The sequence below is a fragment of the Eleutherodactylus coqui genome, chromosome 1 (genome assembly GCF_035609145.1).
Source record: "Eleutherodactylus coqui strain aEleCoq1 chromosome 1, aEleCoq1.hap1, whole genome shotgun sequence".
NCBI classification, from domain to species: Eukaryota; Metazoa; Chordata; class Amphibia; order Anura; family Eleutherodactylidae; genus Eleutherodactylus; species Eleutherodactylus coqui.
The window spans coordinates 323,287,023-323,306,482 of NC_089837.1; the positions used below are offsets into that span (position 1 = coordinate 323,287,023).

Genomic DNA, 19,460 nt, shown 5'->3' on the forward strand with positions numbered 1-19,460 from the left:
ACCCATTTTGGAGCATTTTAAAAGGCTGTGGATTTTTGTAAGGGTGGGACTACAAAAAAACCTTCAGTGATCCCCCATCCAGCGCCAGTGCCCCAGCCACACTGAACCCAGAAACAGCAGGTCGCAGTCAGTCATTTGCTGTTTATTATGCATTTGAGAACTCTACTAACCATAGGCTTCAGTGGTAATTCTATCACTGAAGCCTGTGATTGGCTAGGCGGTCACATGTATAATAAAATGTACGTGATCGCAGCCAATGTCATCAGAGTGTGGTGCAGCAACAAACAGCTCCACTGCTGGATGAGCCACCGAATTCCCCCCCCCCCCCCCCCCCCCAACATTTCACAGGAGAAAAAAAAAATTGAGACCAGGGAAACCCCTGTAAGTCTTGTTTGATGAATAAAATACATTACTACACAATTGCTTCAAATTTCCTAGTACATGCTAGTATGGGCTACATTTAAAATGGTCCTGGAGGATGAGCAGAACTATTAGAAACGTCAATACTATTACGTTTATTGGCTGGCATTGCTCCCGATGTTTATACACCAACATAGTTGGGATAGGGGGACCTTTGATATCCACCAGCAAATTTCAAAGCTATTTTTAATCTGTAGCACCATTTCTATGCATTTTCCCTTTAACCATGTTCTGGATATCTTAAAAAAAAAATTAACCATAACATACCTAAATAGAAAGAAATACAATTTTACTGAAGGAACTTCAAGAATGAAGAATACTATTATGGTCCATAAGCAATAGTTTTTGGTTTAGTGTCTTGTGGCTAGACAATCTAGTAACTCTGCTAGACACACCAATACCAAACTCACCTTTCAGCAATTCACAAAGTAGTAAAAACAGTAAAGACATTTGCCAACAACAAAAAAAACAAACACAAAACATTCAGTTATACTGACTGTAAAAGATCCTAATCTACTTTGATCAGCTGCTGTCAGATGGGTAACAGAAATTGTCATGACTGTAGCACATTAAGGGGCAGGGAGGAAAAAAATATCACATTTCTATGAATAAAACTGTTCAGTGGCCAAGTTAATGGCCACTGGATTTGTGACTGTTCCAAGATCGGGATCTTGATTTTGACCGTGACCTTGACTCTGAGTGAGACCGAGACTTTGATCTCTCACGTTCTTCTTTTCTGGATTCTCGATTTCCTTTGTATTTGCCATCTGCCTTCGAACGAGACTGAGACCTGGACCCAGAACGTTGCTGCTCTTTCCTTTCTTCTCTTGGCTGGGATTTGGATCGTGATCTAGTGTTCGACCTGGATTGTGATCGTTGCCTACGGTTAAATCTACAGGAATATTGTAAGTGATTAATATCATATTGCATAGGTCATATTTCCTCAACTTAAAAAGGGAAATTAATGTCAATAGAAATTATTGACTAGTCGAGTACACGATTGTATCCCCTCCATTTCAACTCATTTGCCTGGTTTCCCTCATGTTTTTAATATTTGTTTTTGTTCACATTTGATGGTGAAATATGAAACAGGATATTTTATAGGTACAAATTAGGTACAATTTAGAGAAAAAATTTCATGCACCACTTCCAAGTTTCTCCAAATTCAGCAAGCCAGCTTCCAGTCAAGCTACCACGGCAGGAACATTTTGTAGGAGGCTTTAAATAAAGCAAAAGAAACATTTATGGATTGCAGCCTAGGTTGATCCGAGAATCACTAAAATTTAGATGCAGCAGCCAAATCTAAGGCTGCTGTAGGGAAGGGAATAAAATCCCCACTGATTGAAGAAACTACATGCACCATATGGCATCCAAAGAGAGAAAGTACTAAAAACACAGAAAACGGCCACAGACATACTGCTAAGTGAGCTGCTTCTAACTGTGCCTTTAAATTCAAAACCTATTCTATACAAACCAAAACAGATCCAGACTATGCAAGTGTGAATATGAAAAGTGTTTTACATAAGATTCCTGAATCAATGGCTGGTCTGCATCCCCAAGTTACAAAGTTACCACACTAGTTGATGTCTCAAAATAGACTTGTGACCATCAATGAGAAAGGCACATTTAATTCAATTCAAAACACACCTATGGATTCACGTACTGCCTACTTATTTCTTTAATAGTCATTCTATTAATTCATCTAACTTAACAATTGTTAAGGAAGGATATCTAGCCACGTTTCTGTATAATCTGAACTACAATCATAGGAATGTTCAGCCTGAGGCATACTTCCATGTTATGGATACAAATTGGAGGCCAAAATGTGTCACCAGTCTAACTCAAGAGGAAAAAAGTGCATTGTGCCGAGCTCCAAATTGGTGCATCTGGAGCAGACTAGCAATATAGATTTACATTAAAATGCTTTTCGGTTAAATGTCAGACACTCCACCCAAGCATCCAGAAGTTGTTAACCTGCCATTACTGAATATTTAGGAAAGGTTCTACAATGATTTATATATAAGAAAAAAAAAAATTGTGCTGCAATCGTTATCTTACCTGCCATGGTGTGAACGGCTTCTGCTGCGGCGTGGTCTTTCAGCTCGCCTGTTCAATATGCAAATTAACAGATGTAGTTATTGCACTGTATTTCAAGGTTAAAATGTTTATTAGGCTGTGCCCTGGCTACCCATTATGACACATACCCTCTGGGACTATAAGATCTTTCATAATTCTGATCCAAAGAACGGCTCCTAGACCTCCTCCTTTCATAACTGCGGCTTCTAGATCGCCTATTGTAACGGTCATAATCATCGTAACGTGAGGAGCCATATGAACTTCTCCCTTCTTTGGCCTTCATTTGATTCGGTGCTGCAGGTGAGCAAAGGAGAAGAGTTAATGTTTGTAACTAAATACACACAGTAAGGCATTAACAAACATCAAAAGGAATTGTGCCAGCTTTACACACAGTATAACTTGATTATAAGTGATGCTGAATATGTTTACAGGACCAAAACAATCCATTCAAATTTAAGCAAGTTAGTTTTACTGACTGTAGTCAGTCAAGATTTTGTTTTGCCATCACTGACCGGCTATTAGGATGCCCATACATGCTGCAGATGACCTGCAGTTACTGCATGTGGATCAACACCAATTGCTGAGCTGCACACCTATGGTACTTAGTATTGCTACAGTTGCCAGCGCCAGGTGCATCCTGGCAAACAGAGTAATCTGCACGCTGTTGCTGTGGGGTCATCCTGAGCATTTAATCACATATTTTACAAGCAGATACATGGAAAGCAGTGGACAAAGTACTAATGAAAGAGGCCCATTCTAACAGAAAGACCGTCTTTTGTGCCTAGATTGCAAGAGCAGCCTCATGTTTTTCTCCACAAGAAAGCAGCCTACATTCTACTGTGACAAGTTGTGTTACAATAACCCCATATCTACAAAAACTAAAGTTTGGAAAGCAGATCCAATACATGAAGTTTCAATTATTCTCAGAGTTCAAGTTAGAATATACTAGTGTGTATGGAAACCCACGCGCTATGCAAATAAAGAAAAATTGTGGCATGCTCCATTAGATGTTATAACGTAGAGCGAGCTGTATAAGGGCAGAATACTGCAGGGCACAGTACCAAAGCCACAGCCTCCAAGCACCTGGTGACATCTAATCACATGCTATTTTGTTACGAGATCCTGTAATCCTCTTTGCCAGCTTTGATGATTCGCTGTACAGCATACACAAGGACTGCATGCCTCATATATAGGTTATTGGCCATTAAGTAATACTAGAAAAACAACATGGAGATAATGTGTTATCTCCATGTAGCATACATACACAAGACCTTTGTACCACTTTATTGGACAGTAGATAAGGATAAATTGGTTGTCATTATGGGCAATTCCAGAAGAGTATTGCCATACCCACCAGTGAGATTGCAGCTTTCATTATAAATGCGCTCCTAGAAGATAAATGCTGAACTACCTGCTATGCAACGCTTAAAGCAAAATTGCCTTGTACATAAAAGTTGAATACTCACTTTTTCGATCTCCTTGAGCAAACTGAATTTCGATCTGGCGGCCACAAATCCATCTTCTGTCTAAGTTATGCAAGGCATCCTCTGCATCACGAACATCTTCAAATGTGCTAGCAGTTAAGGTGCTTTACAATATTGCATTGATAAATTTGAAGCTCGTTATACAACGTGATAAAAGGCTAACAGGTAAGATAAACAGCATTTAAAATCCCAACTACAAGTCATGATATATGATCCTTCGCCAAGTCATTTTATCACCATTTGAAATGATAGCTGGCTGGGGCGGGAAGATAGCGCTGCATGCAGTAACTCATTTTTCTTATCCAAACTATAAGAATAGAAAGATCATACACCACAGCTCGTTCATTTCAATACACCAATTTTTCAGAAACCTAAGTACCCTGTGACGAATATGAATTTATGTAAATTTAGGCAAACTGTGATTACTTTGATGGTATGTTCATATGGGGGAAGTGGAAATGTTAATTTCCAAGGTGGCAAATTCCAGTGTTTCTGCATCCAAAACTGAGGCAAAATCTATAGCAGATTTTTGCAAATACCACGCTCCCCTCGCAAAGTCTTTGCGTTGTCACCGCAACCCTTCAACCAGCAAAATCTAGCGAGCATAGTGCCGTTGGCGAGTTGATGATACTTCTGCATTACCTGAGCAGCAGTGATGCGCTCACTAGAAGCTCCTGGGTGCTGGTTAAAAGGCTGTTCTGATTGTGCAAAGAATTGCAAGGTGAAGGGAGCACGGTTGTGCCTCTTTCACACAGATGACAGCGATATTGGTGCTACATAACTGCATTGTACACGCGACTTTGTTGTGTCAGTTGTGCTTTTTCTTATGAAAAAAAAAAATCTTGCATCGCTACTACCCGCAATTTTCTCACCAGAAAGTTAATAGGACTTTCTAATGTTAAAAAAAGCGCATGGAAATGCCATAGGGAATGGGCTACAAGAGATTGCAAATCGCAGCTGTATATGCTGCAATTTTTTTTCTAGTAACATAGCATCAGACAAAACATAGCAAATGTGAAGGTACCCATTGGAAACCATGGACTTCACGTGCATTTGTTTTGTAGCCCTGTCGCATTGCTACAAAATCACGTGATTGTGAAAGTGGCCTTATACTAATGGTGTAGATTTGGATGCAGAATTTGATGTGGAAACTTCAGCTGCGGAAGTGAAAAGTTTACAAAAATAAAGGCTCAATTTTGTCAGTGTGGAGCAGTACAAAAACTATTGCATTATTTGTGTTGTAATGAAATTAACAAGCTGTAGCGTAGAATCTATAAGGGCTCTTTGCACACTTACATTGTGGGAGAACAAAAAAACCCCGTTCATATATATAACCCCATTCAAGAGAATAGGGTTTGTATTTGTGCGTCTCTTAATGCACAAATCCCACATGATTTTCTCAGGCACGTGAAAGTGGCCTATGGCTTCCTTCAGACATTCTTTGTGGCTTATAAAAAGACACTAAATGCACTATAAGGGTGAATTTACATAGGTGATTTTCCAACACAATTTCTATGCTTTGGGAGATGCACAGGCATTGCATGGGAAAAGAACCAATTGTTTCTGATGGGTCCATTTACATGCACGAAGTTGCAGTACGTCCTATTTTTGGGCGATTCCATTGAATTGCCCATCCTTCCCTAGGGGAGCAAGAAAAAAAAATTAAGACTGTGCTCGCATATACATGTGTGCGAGATGTAGTATTGCTGCAATAGGGAATTATGGAAGTTTGTCATGCACATGAAAATCACATTGCACTGACGTAAAAATTGTAGGTTTGCAAGTGTGATATCGGTCTTATTTTCTGGGACCTATCTACATTGCACGCTAAAGAAGTTCATGGAATAGCTCCTGGAGGGGAAAAAAGACAACCAAGCCAGAAATTTGGCATACATCCGGGAAATCTGTCCACCCATCTTAGTTCACTTTCACTCCAAACCACAGATCCCAGCAAAACTCAACCATAACTGAAATCATAGTTATACTGATAAAATACTACCATAAGAATGATGAAACTAGACAGTTTAACCCCTTCAGTGGCACGCTTGGAAATTTTCCACGACGAGCTCCAGTGCTCAGTGATTTCTGGGCTATCACTATGGGACCTGCAGAGCACAATGCCACAAGCTGTGGCAGTGTGCTCTGCCTGCACAGACCCACAGAGAACAGTGCAGGACTTTAAACAGAAGCAGAAAGATATAATCGATCTGCCGGCAACTTTCCGCTTTTTTTTTAAAACTCCTGCACTGCTTTGTTTACAGGTTGCCACGGAGACCATCAGCTCGCTTTTGCGAGCCGATGGTCCCTGTGGCAAGGAGAGCTGGTGATCGGTTGTCAGAAGATAGCCGGGCACCAGCTTTTACACAGCAGAGAAAGAAGAAAAAACACTCTGATCTCTGCTGTTTAACCCTTTACATGCCGCAGTCTATGCGATCGCAGCATGTAAAGGGCTGACACCATCGGACCCCCACAATGTGACCAGGGGGTCCTGATGGGTCTAGGTGGAAGTCCCCTAAAATGGGACAAAAAAAAAGTTTAAAAAAAAAAACCCCTTTCTCCATTTTTGTGTAAACAAAATCAAACACAAAATTACACATGTGGCATCCCTGTGTTCGTAATGACCCAGGGAAGTTAGAACAATTTTTAACCCCTTAATTACTTAAATTGACAGATCTACTGAATCAGGCACAACCCAGTATGCAGGTGCTGTGCCAGTATATACCATGAAGGGGATGAACTGCATGGTCCCTTCATTCTTCAGATAGTAAGGGAGCTCAGATTTTAAAGCAGTTATCCAGCAATCTAAAATACTTCTTCAATAACACAATAGTAGCTTGCAATTGACTCAACTACTTTTGAAAGTTTACAATTGCCTAACTACTCAAAACTTATGGGCTGTAAGTGGGGCATATGACTACGAATGTGACCATCAAGTGATTGCGATAAGTAAAACCATCCCCAGTGTGCATCATTCTGACTTTTCTCCAGGTCTTCTTAAATTACAATTGGAATTTCAGCCCAATTTTCAGACAATTTTTACGGCCAGCAAATATACACTATCCATCTGATGCATTGGTTTCCAATGCATCAGTTCAGATGGGCATATTCCTGATGCTTAAAAATTCCACAGTCCTTTTTACACTAGCCACAAATGATCGTTCTGGAACTATCTTTGTTGAGAACACAGCGGATGCTGTAATAGACTCCTATGGGAGCCTATGACGGCTGCCGGAGAAGGTAGGTGTGACTGCTAAACTCCCGACCCTCCTCTCCCCTTGCTGGCTGTCTACAATGGGAGGGGGCAGGAGCTAGTGTGCTAAAGTCCCACCCCTCCTCCTTGAGGGCAGCTCCCATAGGCTGAAGCAGAGTGGGGGAGGGACTAACTGCTAAGCTCCTGACCCGTTACTTGTTGTAAACCACCAGCCGGCAACCCGGGGCTGCGGCGTATATGCGCCATCTAAATGGGAGTTGCAGCTGTGACTTAGTCACGCCTGCCTCTCATTCACGAGATTTTCGGCCACGCTGTGACCATGACATGGCCAGCCGAAAATAGTCGCACCCATGGGAATGAAGCGTAAGGCTGGCATTTAAATTTGCGTATGTGCACATAATACACGGTGAATTACTTCAATGGAAGTACATTGATTTTCATTGTTACATTCACACTTGTGTATATATTTGCGTGCAATGTCCTGCTGTTTTCTACGGGGGCATTCAGAATGCAGTACATACGCAATTACCTGCGCTGATAAAATGTGATTTTTATGCAATATACGGTTGTGCGAGTCCAGTCAAAGAAAAATACTGAAATATAAAGTATAAAAACGTGTTGCACATTCCTTTATAATTAAGACTATAATCAAAACAAGTGGCTGAATCACACTCATCGTAGAGCTCAAAGGGGTATTCACATCTGCTTTTCATGACAGAAACGGGAAAACCCAAAAGCTCTGCTCTCACGATCTGTCAAGAGGCGAACGCTGCATTCTCTATATAACCCTTATTGAAGTGAAAGGGGGGGGGGGGGGGGGGGGGGGTTGGAAACTGCATAGACAGCAAGTTACTCTCTTACTGTAACTCTTGGACTTACGGAGACAGCATAGCATGCCGTACTACGCCATTTCTCTAGCTTTTGTTTACTTCAATGAGAGCTTGCCTCTTTCCTTAAAGGGGTTGTCCCGCGGCAGCAAGTGGGTCTATACACTTCTGTATGGCCATAATAATGCACTTTGTAATGTACATTGTGCATTAATTATGAGCCATACAGAAGTTATAAAAAGTTTTTCACTTACCGGCTCCGTTGCTGGCGTCCCCGTCTCCATGGTTGCCGTCTAATTTTCGCCGTCTAATGGCCAAATTAGACGCGCTTGCGCTGTCCGGGTCTTCTGCTGTTCTCTATGGGGCTCCGTGTAGCTCCGCCCCGTCACGTGCCGATTCCAGCCAATCAGGAGGCTGGAATCGGCAATGGACCGCACAGAAGAGCTGCGGTCCACGGAGGGAGCAGACCCCGGCGGCCATCTTCAACCGGTAAGTATAGAAGTCACCGGAGCGTGGGGATTCAGGTAAGCGCTGTGCTGTTTTTTTTTGTAAGTCCCTACATCGGGGTTGTCTCGCGCCGAACGGGGGGGGGGGGGGGGGGAAGGGAAAAAAAAAAACCCGTTTCGGCGCAGGACAACCCCTTTAAGCTCCGGCAGGGGGATTGTTAGCCAAGATGGGAAACAGCTGAAACTGAAATGCCCCCTTAAAGCCACCCCAACTGCAACTCAACTTAAGCATCTTATAGGTCACTGCTAGTTTTAAAAATACAGATGAAACTGAAACGTGATCTACTTCAAGTCATTTTGAAAAGCCTGGTTTATAATTAGGTCACACGTTAACAAGCAAAAATAAAACTACTCACTTTTTAATCATAGACAGAGGGTGTTAGAGGTTCACATACAAGGAAAATGTTTCAGTGTTCTCACCTTCTCTGGGGCTCCTTTGGTTTGATTACTAACAGATTCAATGATAACTTGATGGATTAGCAACTATAAATTAGATGCAGCTCTTTTCTTTCTCTAGACACTGAACTCACCACCAGTTATGTATTACCATCCCTCCCAAACTAATCACTTACTGTTACCAAATGGTTGACTTTTTTTCAAGGCTTAATATTGGTACCAAAATCTGTGACTGAACTGGAAAATCTGTAAAGCATGTATTAATGTAGAAAATACATGTGTGTTCATGCGAGTTGGGGGAAAAAAAACATTAACTCTAAGAGTCAGTCTAATTGTACCAGAATATCTGTTCATTTCAGTCTATGTTTCTCAAACTGGGCTTTAACTGATATGCAGTCAAATACTAAGACAAGCCTTGCTAAAACAACTAGAATTTAAGTGTCTCAAATATACCAACAAGCCCTTACAAACAGCTGGAGGTACGTTTTCTTACAACCTGCTCTAAGAATATACTTTGCACTCTTGATTCTGGCACAATGGTGTGGTCAAGCGTGCCTTTTGAGCTTGCGAAGTACAAAGGATACCGATCCCACCTCATCTAAGTGCAGATTAGCGTCTGTTAACGAAGCAACCAGTCAAGACCTACAGCCTATAACAACCCAGTGTCAAGCCACGTACTTACACAAGATTGTAAACACGTCTTTGTTTGGCAGGATACATCAAGACTCCTGTAATCTTGACAACCATTCAACTTTATCTTGACCTTTTATTTCTAAGAGCTTGTCAGTAGGACTTGTCATGAGGAACTTGCCAATTAATAGATGCTTCTATCTTTAACTTTGAAAAATTAATTTCCTGAATTTAGCGAAGCTTTGATATTTTGGCTTCTTCTTGCAGCTTTTCTTTTCCCACTTTCCCTTTAAATCTTCAAGCCTGATCATTAAGATGTCTTTGCTTTGTCTACTTTGTCTCTACTCTAAAGGTTCTTTCATGCTTTCTCTGTGGTTCGCCTTTATTGTACAGCTTTAAACTCTGAGGTAATAACAGAGGACAGCAGAATTAATGGACAATATTCAAAGATATCTCCATCCAACACACAGAGATGCCAAAAATGCAGTGAACAATGTTAATGACACTAGATCCCCGTTATTCATGAAATACTGAGAGAGAAGATTCCATAAATGATCAACGATTAACAAATGATTATCTCCACACTCATGTAAATTAAAACGCAAAAGAGTGAAAAGAAATACCACAGAATGCTGCAGAATTACTTTGCTATGTACTATAGTGAGCAATACAAAAATATGATCACAGCAAAGCAATTCTCACATGCTGTTACCTCTCACACCATCTTCCAAATGTCATATTCTCTCATCAAGCAGTTGGAGGAAGAAAGGATATTGAACATAAGCAAATCCCCTTGGGCGTCGAGTGTAGAAATCAAGTGGGACATATACATCAACGATAGGACCGTATCGCCCAAACTCTCTGCGTAGATCTTCAGATCTGAAATAGAAGCAAGAAGTAATCAGAAACCATATAAAACAGACACCACAACTACAGTACGGGCCAATATCTGCAGGTAGTGTGATGGCAGACTACTCTATCCTGATCCTCAGACGTTTTTAAAAGCAGCCTGTAGTTTTCAGAGCACGACGGGAGTTGTAGTTTTCTCAACACCCACATAAAAACATGATGGCGATTACTGCTGTAACAATCTTCCTGGTCAATACCATTGGAAATCAGAAAACCTCCCATACACGTAGTAACTATAGTGCTTTTGAGCCAGCCATTGACTTAACAAGCCAAAACTATTCTACAATAATGGTACTATGAACTCGGGCCCCCAAGAGTTTTAATGGTCATTTTAAAACCTCCCTCACACAGACGTTTTGTACCGCATTCAGCGCATTTTCAGCCCAGTATTAAACGCTCTACAAGGCTCCAATTCATTTCAATGGGGCTGCTCATACAAGGCTGAAAACGCTGCATGTCCTATTTGTCTGTTTTCAGCCCTGCGTTGCCCATTGAAGTGAATGGGCTTCGGTTTCAGCGCTGCCGAAAACGCAGCACAACTCTGTATCGCACTTTTGGCAGTGCTAGATGCCTTAACTACACTGTCTTGAGAGATTGCTCTGATTTGGCTGAGCAACAGCTCACTCAACCAATCACAGCCATACATTCATTAAATGGCTGCGATTGGATGCATCCAGTGCTGGCTCTGATTGGCTCAGCTGGCCGTCACTCAGCGGCGCTTAGCCAATCAGAGCAATTGGCCGGCTTCACAAGGTCCCGACAGCAACTTCACCAGCTGAGTATTGCTTTTTTTTCTGTTAGCAGCCATGGCTGCGCTCTCAGCTGTGCTACAAAAAACTGGCATATTGCATGCCAGCGCTGCTGAAACCGGTTGGAATCTGCAGTAAGTGCAGTGTTGAAAAATTCTGCGTTTCTGCAGACGCTAGTGTGAGGGAGACCTAACGTTACAATCAGTGAAAGTTGCTTAGGAAGTATGAAGGTCTGTATACTCCTCTCCTGACAGGTTCTGAATAGAAGACATTTCACATCGTCGTACAGGTGGAAAATGTCCACACGGTGGAAATTTATTTAAAGCTTATCCAAAAGGTTATCGGCCATTTGAAACCAGAAGCCATGATGAAGTGCTGAATCCATCACAACGCACCCAATGCCTCATACTGATGGAGTTACACAAGTGTCCGCCACTTTACTGCATGCATTTTGTTTCCCCATCAAGTGTAATGGAATCAATCACAGAGTCCACACATGCTTCAAGACAGACTGAAATCAGCCCCCATAAGTTTTGGTCATAGAGTTAGGACTTTTAGACAGTGTTCACTCCTCATGTGTTCAGTTGGTATCCAGAAGACAAACATGCACTGTACATATGGCCAGACGTTATCCTGATTCTTTTTTGTGTGATGATTTTGTAGTAGTTGGGGCAGTAACTATTCCTTGTGACCCCCTCCCCGATATACATGCATGCCCAACCAAGTGTGCATGTATTAAAGGGCCACTACTGTGAAAACACATTTTTCCTCATTTGCCCCCTCCCTTTCACCTGATTGCCTGTCATACTCTGGAGGTCTCCTGTGTATTCCTGTTCCGTCTCCTACTTATCAGGCACCATCTTGATGTTCCTTTCATATCAATCCCATGATGCATCAGCGTGGCGTTACATGATCAGCTACAGCCTGTACCATGTCTGCAACACTATCATTACCTTCTGTCGCCTATATTTTCCTACATACCATAATTATACAGGTAGGAGGATGAGCTGTGATCTCCTCTACTATAACTGTGTGATCATCATCAGTAACTGTGATAGGACTGCCTGTGTCCCTCTTTAGGTAGTTTCTGTGGCAGGGTCCATGTAATACCATCAAAAAGGTTGAGAAATTGACTAGAAACTTAACACACAACCCCAAGTAGATCTGAGCTGTCCAGAACTGAGATCACATGACCACCTGAGAAAAAAAAGATTCCAGGAGTTCCAGATAGAAAGGATTAACAAAGGCAACACTGTCCGACTTATATAAAACTGGAGGATAGCTGCATGAATAAAGAAAAAAAAAAGCTCTTTAATGGAAGTCTGTTGTGTTACTTTAGCTATGTAAAGCCAATACACTGAGATGAATATAACCGTACCGTTATCTACCTGCACACGGGCTCCCATCTAGAGGTAACGCCACAGAAGTGCATACTGTGCAGTATGTTGATGGACGGCTCACCTGTAAGGCCGCCTGCACACGGGCGGAAATCCCGCCGCTCAAAGCCTGCATAGGAGTGCATTACAATACGCACTCCTATGCAGGCGGCCGCGCGAAATCTCGCGTGGCAAACAAACCGCGGCATGTCCTATTTTTGTGCGGGGCTCGCAGAGCCTCGCACAGAGACGTCACTCACCCGGCCGCCGGCTCCGGCCTGCACCGGCTGCCGGCACATGAAAGAGGCGGGGCCGCCGGGTGCGGGTGAGTACGCGCTCGTCTCTGCAGGCGCTCAGGTCGGGTCTCGCGGCGAGAATTCTCGCCGCCAGATCCGACCCGCTCGTCTGCAGGCGACCTAAGAGTCTGGGCTCTCTCCACTAAAACCAACTGCCACCATTCCTGACCTAGAGGGAGTCACATGCCTCCAATGCTGTATGTGGGACGCAAGACCCCCAGAGACTACAGCTGCGTAGATCCATCAGCAATCACCGTGGCTTTAGTGAAAAGGGGGGGGGGGGGAAGAGTCAAAATGACTTCAAGAGGTGAACCGCCCGTGGGACAGTACGCCACTGATTACCACATGGAAAGCACTCCTGGGGCTTTATCTCTTGATGGGAGCCTGTGTGCAAGAAGATTAAAAGGTATTGTTTCACTTATGAAGTTCCACCTATAAGGCCGCTCTCACATGCATTCACAAAACGGCACGTCTGAAACAGCGGCTTCGCGCAGCATTTTCAAACGCACGCTACAGCAGTATTTAAATGCACCCCCTTATGATGGGTAATGGGGTGCGTTAACAAGTGCTAAAACACAAACAGACCGTGCTTGAAAATCACAGCGTTAAACGCCACATTCGAGCGCAGGTCTGAGAGCCCCAATTAAATTAATGGAAGTGTGGTACTGTGGCATTTGGAATGCACAAATCGCAGTAAAAAGCGGGCCGTGCGAGCGGCCTTAGGCTGGCGTCACATGGCTGAGAAATCACAAGAAATTTGGGCACTGAAAGACGCACAGATATGAACCCTATCCTTCTGAACGGGGTCATACACATTAGCGATGTTTTCCTGCATGGCACCGCGATGCTATGCAGGGAGAAAAAGAAAATTGTGTCATGTTCTATCTAGCAGTGAGATTGCGGCTTACAGCCCCATTGTTCCCAATTGGGCCGGTGGCAGCAGCATCTGCCCCATTGACAAAGGGAGAGCTCCGATCTTCTGCCGCCACGGCGGATTCCCTGCGTTTCCGCAGCCTCGAGGCTGTTTTCACATAAGCACCCTGCACCCACAGCCCCATATTGCGCTCACCTGTGTGACATACTAGCCTTGTGGTGCTCTTAGAAGGATATCATTCACATGAGTGAAAGCGACCAGTAACCATTCGGACCGTGGGTGATCTCTGTATAACCAGCCGCACGATGGCCAACGATTATGTCGCTCCTTACAAGAATCGGATCACCTGGAAGCAGCACAGGCCGCTCACACACAACGCTTCTTACAGCTGCGCAAAATGCCTCCATTGATGCCAGCACGGCCCCTCAGACTACGTTCCAACGCGCCATTTCCAACACCACAATCTTTAATGCCGTCTACTCTATTTTGGTGCATTTAAGCTGTTTTTAACACCTCATCACCCACTACAATGATGGGGTGCGGTAAAGGCGCTCAAAACCGCTGTTTGAAATTGTGGTAAGACATGGCGCTCCACAGACGGGGGGACCGGCCTTACAGGACGACGGGTTAGGCGATGGTCACACGTGCGCGTGGGGGCCATGCCGTTTCTCTGCACATCATGGCGGCAGAAGAGGCGCAGTTTTAGGAAACGAACGCACCGACTAACAGTGGCCACTCGGTTGTAGTCAGCATTTCGTACGGGATTCACAAAAGACGACTGCAGCCTTACGGAGCCAATGGTGGCTTCACGACTGCAGCAAGGGCTCTGCTATGGGGGCAGGAGAAGGGAAGCCCCGGCAGCCCTGTCCCGTTATGGGGACAGGGGATTCTCACGGACTATAACGGGGTCCGTAGGGTATCCACCCAGCAGCCAACCAAAAGGTAGCGGTCCCTACAGGTGAGGCGGCCAGCCTGCCGCTAATATAGTGGAAGGTGAACGGGCCGCCCTAACAACCCGCAGGAGCCGCATCCCCTCTCCCGGCCCGCACTGACTGGCTTCTCCATGCGGCCGTAGAGTCACAATACCCCGCGGCCCCCGCCCACCTATCTAGTAACGTCCCGCCAGTCACGTCCCGCCAGTCACCTCCCGCTTACACGGCGCCACACGCGTCTCCGCCACTTACCGGATGTCGTCCGCCACATTTCGCACGAACAGCGAGGTGTTGGGGGGACGGAGGTACCTGGACATGGCTGATAGCTAAGGACAAACAAGCCGCGCACGTCACACGCTGCAGCCAGCACACGAGTACAATGGCGGATCGACGCGACTGCCTCCTAGGCCACAGCGGATCTCGCGAGATTTGGGAGGGGGCGGGGCCAGCGCGCGCGCCAAAATGAGCGGGAAGCCGCGCCCCGCGCCATGTTGTATAAAGGGGATAAACTCGCGGCTACCATAATAGTAATAACATACCGTAGTGTCCCTCCGCGGCGGAGCGCACCGGGGTTTATTTTGCAAGAAAAATGAAAAAGTTTTGCCGTCTATAAGGCAGATTTTTTCAGTCAAAAAGCCAGAGGAAATTTGAAGAGCGGCCTTATAATGACCCTCCCTGCCGGATCTATTTCTGGCTTTGGCTCGAAAACTATCAAAACACAGAACAGCCCCCCATTTGTCTGTTATTACACAAGTGCTAGCAAAAAAAACTGCCCCTGCAAGAGCAGCCTGGGAATGATGGTTACTACAGGCTGCTCACGCTTGTGGAGTAGCGCTAAATGCCGGGCCGCAGCTCAGCGCGTAGGCACAAGAAATCCAGCGCTAACGGCTCCTTCACACCGGGCGTCTCGCTCTCGCCATGAGAGAATCACGGCAAACTTGCATATGTGCGCACTCGATGTCTGAGCGTCAGCGATGCTTTTTCGCATCGCTGCCGCTTGTGATTTTCTCGCGTGATAAACAATAGGAGTATCTAATGCTAAAATCGTATCGCATGAACATAGCAAGTTTGTGCGTTATGATGCGATGATATGGAGGCTCCATAGGGAAACATGGGCGATAAAGAGCAAAATGCAGAAAGATACGGCCAGCAGCGATTTCTAAATATCACAACATCACGTGAGAGAAAACATCGCAGATGGGAATGAAGCCAGCTGAAAAGCATGGATTTCATAATTCTGCGTTTTCACGTGCTCTCACATCACGGAAAAATCACGCAATTTTCTCGCCAGTATGAAGTCAGCCCAAGTCCGGCTCACACGACTGTAATTCGCGGCGTGCTGCCTGTGGCGCACAGCAAGTACGCAGTGCTGAGGGCCACTGATCGGCGTGTACTATCTTGTAATATGTGCCAAGATAGAACACACTGCCAATATTAATGCAACATATTTCACACAATTGATGTGAGCAGCAACATGGATGCCTATGGGAAATTGGTGCGGCCTATTTTGCGCACAAGACCCCCACACAGAATACGCTGTACCAATAGGGTCGAGTGAACCCAACCTCAGGCCGGCTTCATGCAGGCGTATAATATGGATTGAGTTAAAATTTTTGTGTTTTGCGCACACATTTCAGTCATACAAATGAAAAAATAGAACATGTTCTATTTTTCTGCGTATTTGTACTCCAAAGGTCCCCATAGAAGTTCATAGGGGGGTGTAAATGCGCGCGTAAAATGCAAAGAGATACACGAAACACTGCGTAATTCCGCTGGAAAAAGAACACATCTGAAACGAATTAGCCATTTCAATTGGTGCGTCTTTGCCGTGCGCAAATGAACATGCCTCACGGGGCAACAAGTTCAGTAAAATTCGCGAATGCGCATGCAAAAAAGGATTGTTTATTCCACAAATATGCAGTACTCAGGCGTGCAAATACACTTCCGTGCTAAACCAGCCTCAGGTCGGACTCACACAGGTGTATTTGCACGGGAAGTTTTTGCATGTGCAAAACGCAGAAAATAGAAACCATTGATTTTTAATGTGTTTGTTCACAGGCGCATAATATTACTTAGTGCCGAAATTCTGCCGTTTTTGTTTTTAGGTTTTCTTTTATGGGACTCTTTTATGTGTGTCAATACAATTATAGCAATACCAAATTTATATAGTTTTTTGTTAAAAAAAACTAATTGCATTTGCATCACCACATCCCAAGATCCATAACACTCTCAATTTTCCGCCAGCGGAGATATGTGGGGGTCTTGTTTTTGTGAGTTGTAGCTTCCATTGGTACTATTTTGGGTTAGCTGTGGTTTTTTTGATTGTTTTTAATGCCTATTTTGCAAGACAGATGAAAAACAGCAATTTTGTCATGGTTTTTTCTTTAATGACGCTTACCACGCAGTGTAAATAATATGCCAATTTTATTCTCTGCATCAATACGATTATGGAAATTCCACATTTATGGTTTCAATCATTTTTTATTAAACATTTTCAATAAACATAACAGCATTACACCATATTGATCTGCATTTACTATTCTATCTTAGTGTGGCCACGCTGAGTCTCCATGAGATGTTTTGTATTTTTTGCAGAATACACTCACTTCTTAAGATAAAAAAAAAAAAAAAAAGAAAAAGGGAAAGAAAATACAACAATATGACGCAATAGTAGAAAAAGGCATGTATCTAACTAGGGGGGTGGGGAGGGAAGGAGGAAGGTTGGGGTAGGAAGGTGGGGGGGATGGTCTTGCTTATAAGCTTCTGAGGACTCCTAAGGGTCCAGAGTACCTGTATTTAACCAATTCTCGAAGGGTTTTGATGCTCTCATGGCAATCCATGGGCTCCAGAGATTATAGGACTTTTTGCGTTCTTTCTCCTCCTCCGCTCCCTTCCCCTTATGTTCAATCCGTTTTTATTGAAATTTTCAATAGGATAGGTTACAAAACATATAAATCTCACAAATGTCTCATAGGACCTATAAAACATGTATAACAACAAAAGAAATAACATAAATAAATCAGCCTTTTCTTGAAAATATCCATCCAAATCAAACTCTTGGAGGGGCCTAGAGGGTGACCCCAATAATACTAATAATACCCGAACATGCAACTCCCTCCCCCTTATATCTCATAAGTGTATTAAGTTTTTCTGTCCACATAGTCCTTGTGGGGGGGGGGGGGGGGGCGCCGTGGAGCGGCACAGGCCAGGGACAGACATCCTAACCGCCAGGATAACCCGTCTCAAAAGCTCTGACTTGATCCTTGCCATGGACCCTGGAAGCATTAGTAGAAGGGCCATTCCCGCTGTGAAGGACACCGTCGATCTGGTCATGTTGTTGTAGAGAAGTTCTACATTTTTCCACAGTTCAGCTACTGGGGGGCATTCCCACCAGATGTGAAGCATTGTTCCTATGCTACCCTGAAATCTCCAGCATGTAGCGGGGACCTGGGCGTCTATTTGATGCAGTCTCGACGGTGTCCTATACCAGCATGATAGGATTTTAAAGTTTTGTTCTTGTATTCTACCAAATTTGGTACTCTTATGGCACATAAGAAAGGCCCTCTTCCAATCAGCGCTGGTAAATGTTAATCCCATTTCCCTTTCCCATTGTGCCACGTAGCTGGGGGGGGGGGGGGGGGTCATCCTCTGTCTCGCGGGCCACCAACAATCTATATATCAGTGAGATTCCGTGCTCCACTGGGGATGCCGCCAGGGGCGTACCTAAAGGCTCAGGGTGCCCGGGTGCAAAGGTTCAGTTCGGGCCCCCCCCTTCCCTTTCTCACCGCGTACCCATACCTAAATTGTGCTGCATACAGCTGCAAAATGAATTTCCATACATGAATTAGCCCCATTAATGTACTACATGAAAATTTGTTTGTAGCCCCTTAGGCCACTCTCACACACACACACACACACCGCTTTATATCGCGGTACACTGCTTCCATTGATTTGAATGCGATTACTCGGACGTGACCACGGAAGCAGTGATTTTCGAGAGCTATCTGTCCTGTTTTTGCGTTTTCTAAGGCACCTCCCCACCCATCACAATAATAGGGTGCATTAAAACTGCTTTACCATGCGTTCAAAAATGCTGCTCAAAATTGAGGTTAAAAAAAAAAGGTTTTATTGGTACCATTTTGGGGTACATACTTTTTTTTATCACTTTTATTGCGTTTTATGGCAGGCAAAATTCTAAAAATTAGCATTTTGCCTACGTTTTTTAGCATTTTTTTAACGCTTTTAGTTGTGCAGGATAATAAGCGCATTCAATGTATTGTACACGTCGTTACAGACGCGTCGATACCAAATATGTGGGATGTTTAATTTTTTAAACTTTTTTATGCTAATATGAGAGAAAGCATAAAAAAAAAGGGTTTTTTAACTTTTTTTTTACATTTTTATTTTTTGCACTTTATTTTACTCTTTTTTTACACAGTCTGTGTCCCTCTGAAGGACTTTAACTGCAGCACTGCAGATCACTACGATAAGGCATGGCAGGACTTCTCTCCTGCCATGCCTTATCGCTTACTATAGCGATCACAGGCTATGGCAATACAGGACACCGGCATGCGGCGTCCTGTTGCCATAGCAACCAGCCGGGCTCTCGCGATTTTATCGCGAGAGCCTGACTGAAGTCACAGAGGGAGCGCGCTTAGATCTACTTAGAAAGGGGTTAACAGCAGGAGGGGGGGGGGGAAACCAATGCCCACCCGCTGTCGCAGCGGGACAGTGCGAGATCTGCTATGAACTCGCGCTATCCCCATGACGTAAG

At 44.1% G+C, this 19,460-nt stretch overlaps 1 protein-coding gene across 1 annotated transcript; it reads right to left on the bottom strand.

Annotated features, from left to right (window-relative positions):
• Positions 1-326: 326 nt before the first annotated feature.
• Positions 327-15,097, bottom strand: SRSF10 (serine and arginine rich splicing factor 10). Its single transcript, XM_066575072.1, has 6 exons — positions 14,939-15,097; positions 10,323-10,429; positions 3,963-4,064; positions 2,625-2,790; positions 2,479-2,526; positions 327-1,312 (listed from the first exon to the last, which is right to left on the bottom strand). Exons 1-6 carry the CDS (start codon positions 15,001-15,003, stop codon positions 1,051-1,053), a joined length of 750 nt encoding a protein of 249 aa, XP_066431169.1. The 5' UTR covers positions 15,004-15,097; the 3' UTR covers positions 327-1,050.
• Between the last annotated feature and the right edge of the window lie 4,363 nt (positions 15,098-19,460).

Coding starts and splice junctions, on each gene's coding strand:
- SRSF10 (XM_066575072.1), bottom strand. CDS start 15,003: ATGTCCAGGTACCTCCGTCCCCCCAACACCTCGCTGTTCGTGCGAAAT. Junction 4,065..10,322: donor GGGATTTGCTTATGTTCAAT/ATCCTTTCTTCC, acceptor CTGCTAGCACAT/TTGAAGATGTTCGTGATGCA. Junction 1,313..2,478: donor AGCCGTTCACACCATGGCAG/GTAAGATAACGA, acceptor ATATTCCTGTAG/ATTTAACCGTAGGCAACGAT.